This window comes from Piliocolobus tephrosceles, chromosome 13 (assembly GCF_002776525.5).
Source record: "Piliocolobus tephrosceles isolate RC106 chromosome 13, ASM277652v3, whole genome shotgun sequence".
Lineage (NCBI taxonomy): Eukaryota > Metazoa > Chordata > Mammalia > Primates > Cercopithecidae > Piliocolobus > Piliocolobus tephrosceles.
In genome coordinates, this window is record NC_045446.1 from 54,164,272 (window position 1) to 54,170,560 (window position 6,289).

Sequence of the window (6,289 nt, forward strand, 5' to 3'; positions counted from 1 at the left end):
CAAGTGAGACTCATAAGGGGACAAAATAAAACTTTTGTCTTTTCTCCCAGCAGCTGTTCAAACCAGCTCTGTGGGGTTAAGAGGACATTTTGGTTCCTTTACTTTTCCAATAACTCTCAGGAAACAGAAGTTTACTTATAACAGCCAAAATTGACTTCTAAAGAAATTCTATTTCTAATCTATTTCTAACCTCTTTTATAGGCCAGGCATGGGGTGACCAGCTAAGGTCACACAGCCAGATCTTAGTCTCTTCCTTTGGAGCCACAATTAAGAGTGGGGTTAGAGTAGGGAGAGGCCACTCCGGCAGCTTGTTTTGGAGGATGGAAATACAGCCCCAAAGTCTCCATGTTAGCATCCAATTCTGTCTAAATAGAATCTAGAGAATCTACAAATGGCTGAGAGAAAAAAAGCTTCCACTACTAAACCCTCCCTTCCCAACAGTTGTGAAAATAGTAAATGATTTTCAAATCAGCAGATGTGCTCACTTTCGTCCTTCCCTTAATTGTGACTGAAATGATCTGATGGGGTTCCCGCATGGAAGAGAAACCTGTCAATGTTCCCTGTGGCCTTAGCATCCAAGGCAGGCACTCTGAGCATCTGGTCCCTTTCTAAGGATGGCATTTATTGGGTCTTTCAATCCATTGCAAGTCATGCATTTTCTGCTAGCTCTAAATTTGAGCTCTCTGCTTCTCAGCCAATGGCTTGGTCATTGCAGTGTGCGTGTGAGCCTCAGGATCTTCAGAAAGCACTTCCGTCACTTTCCCCACCTCCTTGGTTTAGGAATCCTCAGTATTCTCATTTTTCATATTATTTTTTTAAATTGAATTAGAGGTTAAAAACAGCAGGAAATCCTAGCTTAATGAAGGGGCTCAGGGCTGCTTCAGAGAGCTCTAGAATGGACTTCTCAAAGCAGGCCATCTGCCTGTTATCTTTTCACCACACCACAGAGAGAGAGAGAGAGAGAGAGGACAAAATGAAAGACAGTTGGGAAGGAATCAAGAGGGGAAAGGGGCAAAAATGGAGAGGAAGAGACAGATGAAAGGGAAGGAGAAAGAAGTGTGGAGAGAGTGAAGGAAGAAAAGGAGGAAGAGGGAGAAATTAGAGAATAAATATTAATGAGGTCGAGATAACATCATGAACAAACCACCCAGACATTGCAAGAGGCTTCTAATCTTCTGCCTGCTCTTGAATGTTTTGAAGGGAACTCTTGAGGTTGATCTAGTCCCTTGTCATTTATCACTAGATATCAAGCTTCCTCGAGTTTAGCACAGTCCTTCCACTCTGGACACAGTTAGATGTGGAACTGAGAACAATGAATTGTGCCTCTGAGGCAAGGGACAGATTAGAGCTTGGAACTGACCATTAATGCAACTAGGTGCTAAAAAGATGCATGGCCAGCCAAACCTGTACTCCCAGGCTTGGAAGAATGCAGATATCAGGAGTCGCCCCATGAATAGATGAGGGCATGTATGCATGGATGATCAAACAAGTAGGTAGAATGATCTAGACAAGTAGCTCTCAACATCAAGGCTGTGGACTGGTGGAATCAAAATCACCCGGGAAAATGTAGCCAGTGATTCCTAGACCATAACTTTGGATATCCTCATTCAGTATGCTTGGGGTATTTTGAACAATTACTGCCAACCTAATCTAGGCACAGCTGAGTTTGAGAACTATTGCTCAAGACAGCATAGAAGCTATCCACAGAGAGAACTATGGGTCTGCGTATCATATGTGTGCCCCGTATACTAAAGCCTCTGCCTGTTTTTTTCATTGACAGCAAATTTGAAGAATTGGTCCATTTCTTACAAGTCATGTATCCCAAACTGTGTCAGCACTGGCAAGTGATCTGGATGATGGCTGCAGTGATGCTGGTCTTGACTGTTGTGCTGGGGCTCTACAATTCCTATAACTCTTGTGCAGAGCAGGCTGATGGGCCCCTTGGAAGATCCACTTGCTCGGCAGCCCAGAGGGACTCCTGGTGGAGCTCAGGACTCCAGCACGAGCAGCCTACAGAGCAGTAGGAAACCTTACACCTAGCCAGTGCCCTGCTGTGAGACACTCAGACTACCACCCTTTCCCCAAGTATAACGTCAGGCCCAGGTGTGGATACACTGCCGCCCATCCCATCCCATCCCATCCCACCCCATCAGGTCGTGAGGAAGGGTTCTTTTAACATTTGGCACTTCTGTGGGAGCTATTCATACACAGTGACTTGATATTCTTTGAGGATCGACAAAACTGCCTTGGGAAAGCATCCAGTGGATAAATAAGTCACCTTCACCAAGGAGCTCTATTGGAAGGGAAGGTCTCCTGCCCCTAGCTCAGGTGGCTGGGGAGAACTAAAACACCTTCACTGGTGGTTGAGGGTAGGGAGCGGGGCATAGGGGGGAAGGAGGTAGCGGGCAGTAAAAAACTTACTCTCTTTTTTCCTCTCGGTAATCGGTTATCAGGAAGAATTTGCTTAATGATTAACACCCTAAGGATCAGACCTGGAATTTGGAGTTGCAAAGTGACTGTCTTCCCATTTCCCATCTCATTTTCAATAACTTCAGCCTCCCATTCTCTCCTTTGGAATGAGAGTTTCTTTTTACAGAAGTAGGAAAAGCTCTCAGAAAAAAAAAGTATAGGCTGAATTTAGCTCAGTGCTTGAAATGGGAAGATATGAATTATTATATATATGCATCTGTCCACACACACTGTTGTGTACACACATACAACATGCATGTGCACAGAGCCAAAAACCCGTCAAAAGTGTGCTCTGGGTGTGTACCTCTGGATAAATAAGATGCATGCCAAGCCAACCCACAGATTTTCACTAGTGTGGGGCAGTTACCAGGCACCTGTTCAATGAGCTGTCCACATGGATTGAAGATGTTTTAAAAACACTGAAAACTCATGGCTTCAATGGCAGACTCACTAGTCTCCATTTCAAACGCTGACTCTGAGCTGCTGTACAGCACAATCTATTCCCTATTCTCTCTTTGAAAACAGTTAACCCACTTCACAGGTGAATGAGGAGAGAAGATGTGCTTTCTGCTTCAGTCTCTTACTCTGTGTGTGACTACATGCAAGGGTAAACTTGCACCTCAGTGCTTCAGTTCAAACAGGATTTCCAACCCAAGTATAATTGGCGATGTTTCAGAGCATCCCCAGTTGTTTAGCACAAAATGGAAGGAGCACATTCCCTCTCTGACTTCTCTCCCCACTTTTACAGCCACTGCCTTCATCAGTTTTGTAGGGGTGTTGATTTCCATGTGGGTTTTATTGTCATTGTTTTGCGTTTTTGTTTTGTTATTGATATTGTTTGCTTTCATTGCTAAAACTCATATATGACTTACTATGAACCAAGCACTGTTCTCAGTATTATATAGGCATGAATTCATTTAAGTCCTAAAGAAAAAGAAAAAAAATATGAAGTGGATACTACCCTTCCCGTTTTCAAATAAGGAAACTGAAGCACAAAAAGAACAAGTAACTTGACAAGGACACTGAACTAGTAAATCATGGGACTGGAGCTCAACCCCAGGGTAGGCTGGCTCCAGAGCTGTGCTCTCCTTGACTCTTCTGTTGGTCTCCTAGCTGGAAGCCTCACATTCCAGTCTCACTCCCCAAAGTGGCCCATCAGCTACTCCATCTCTGGCTCCCAAACTAAACAGTTTCTCTCATAGCACTGGACCTCCACTCACTAGTTTTTCTCTAGCTGTTCTTCTCTTTTCTTCAGGTTACTCTTCTCGACCAAGTGCAAAAATTATCCCCTCCATACCAACTTTGATGACCTTCCTTCCATACTCCTTACCAGCCACAATGTAATAGGACACACCCTCCTCCGTGTTTTCTGGCACTTTTTAAACATTATTATTATTGACCTTTACCTATAGTATATCACAGCCTATTTATTTATGTTTCCCCTAGCATTTTTCCTCAAAGACAAGAACCATGTCTTACCCATCTCTCGGGTGAGTGCCTAGCATGGTGGCTGACGCTTGGGAGCGTTGTTCAAATGTTGGTCGGTAAATGTTGTTCAAAAGAACAAACAAACATTCAAGGTGGTGGAGAGCAGCCTGGGGACAGCTGACATGCTGCATGCTTCCCAGTACCAGCACCATCACCACCATCACAATGCAAAAAGCAACATCTTTCTTAACCTCAGCTTATTCTGTTTCTCAGTCTACTCTGTGAGAGAGCAGGAATGAGACCAGACTAGCAACATCATTTCCAAGCTCAAGGACTGGGCTCAATGCAGTCACTCCTTCAGAGAGACCCCCACCCCAAGCATGCCCCACTTTAAAGCAGGATGTTTACCAAAGGGGGCATCCTTTACAGTAGCTAGAAAATGACTGAGGCCCAAGCCAGGGTTGATCAAGGATGTGCCATTAAGGTAAAGAGTTACAGAGCAGGGCAGAGGGACTTTGGGGGCACAAGTGGATGATTTTCCGGGCCTCTTCCAGGGGGTCTGGATACAACTGAAGGAGCTTTAGCTACATGAGGCCCTCAGAGCCAAAGACAGGATGCAAATGGAGTTCCAGAGAGTGGCCATGGAAGCAAGACTCTGGGTGGGGAATGTTCAATCTCTGCCTCTCTTAAAGAAGGGCCAGGATCTACTGGCCCCATTGTTCACTTGGTCACAATTTTCCCACCTTTGTTTCTGGATGAGTAAAGGCCAGGAAGGCAGATGTGGAGAGCTCCTGCACCTCCAGCTGCCCCACAGAAAGGCCTGCAAGAGTACTTCCAGGCACAGGCCCTCTCCCACCCTATTCCATTTGTAAGAAGGGAGGTCAACGAAAAGGACATCTCCAAAAGGGAGCATAAGAGTAGCCATATGTACAAGGGCACGACTGAAAAAGTGCTCGTGGGTCCATCTTTTCTGGAAAGCAAAGACCAGCCTGAAGCAGTGGGAGCTGCTGCCCAAGCAGTAGTGAACTGGAGAGAAACAGGCCCTGGATTTTCAGTGAGGATATGGATCTGAAAGAAAAGTCCCCCAAATGCCTCTGAAGTCTGACATCTCTGCTTAGCCCTAGGAGTCTGGTTTCCTGCCTTCAGTTGCAGAGTGATGTGTTTGTGTCATTGTTGATGTCACCTCCTAAAAAGACCTTCACTTTCTGGCTACCACAAAGCCATATGTGTTGCTCCCCATATACAGCCTGACAGAGTAAATGGAGAGGGAGTGCTGCATTTGTGTATCACTGGCTGTCAGTTCCTCATGTTGTTAGGCCTCACACAGGTGTGCTAGCATTGAACTGTAGAGTGTCACATACCTGAGTTTGAAAATAAAAGCACATTTCCAAACCTCTGGCAGCAGCCAAATGCCTCCTCATTTTATGGAGCTGAGTTACAGTCTTACCCCAACCAAGAATTAGATGCCTTTGGATATATTAGTGCATCCCAGAACCAAGTCAGAGGTCCCTAACCCTTGGTCATTGTACTATGGGCTACCTCACAGGGACTGGATCAGTTCCTACTCCTCTTCCCTTCCCCATTCCTGATCCTAGTTTCCTGTATCTTCCTGGTCTATGATTTTTTTAATTAACCCATTTTGCTGTGATTGAGTCTGCTGAGTTTTTAACCAACCTGATTTCCACAGCTGAACTGTTTTTTGGTCTTTCTTACAGTTAGCTGCAGGGGAATGTGGACTTTCCAAATCTAGTTCCCTAAAAATAAACTCTCCTGCCCAATACTTCACACCTTTTTTTACTCCCTTCTTTGCCTACCAAAGCCAGAGGATTCAGATGAGAACACTGAGACCCAAGAACATGGCAGAACCACTAGATGGAAGCTGGGTCTTTGAATGAGCACTCCCAATTTTGAACTGTGACATGAATAAGAGATAAGATTTTTATGTATTAAGCCACAGAGATTCCAGGATGTTTATAATAGTTAGCCTACCCTACTAATGCATACATTTGAACCAGAAATTGGGTACTTTAATAGCAAAATTCCAAAATATGAGGTTCTAGCTTACTAGCTACGTGGAAAGAAACAAGAAAACTGCTAGAAAGATGGTAAGATGGTAAAGTCTTACCTGTGATTACTTGGAAAGCATCTCATGGTTAGCCTATTGCTTTATAAATGGTGGAAAGAATCAGTGTTGGAGTATGGAAACTCAGCTGCCTTTAGCAAGGTATTACAGGAGAAATAATTGGCTATGTGGGAGCAGAAATGAAAAAGAATATAGAATATTCAGAAATGTGAAAGATTGAAGGGTGAGAAAATCTGACCACTTCTAAATCCCAGACAGACTAAAAAGAGCTTTGAGTGGGAGCCAATAAAATTTCTCAGTCAAACAGAT

At 44.3% G+C, this 6,289-nt stretch overlaps 1 protein-coding gene across 6 annotated transcripts in view; it reads left to right on the forward strand.

Annotated features, from left to right (window-relative positions):
* The window catches only part of MRVI1 (murine retrovirus integration site 1 homolog), a 119,613-nt gene extending 114,320 nt beyond the window's left edge, over positions 1–5,293 (forward strand). For 4 of the 6 annotated variants that reach the window (XM_023189979.2, XM_023189983.2, XM_023189984.2 and 1 more), the window contains one exon: positions 1,781–5,293. In XM_023189979.2, coding sequence (XP_023045747.1) covers positions 1,781–2,024 — 244 coding nt within the window. In that variant the 3' untranslated portion in view covers positions 2,025–5,293. The remainder of the gene's footprint in view (positions 1–1,780) is intronic. The other 2 variants (XM_031933958.1, XM_023189982.2) reach the window with 1 other exon arrangement.
* The last annotated feature ends 996 nt before the right edge of the window (positions 5,294–6,289 follow it).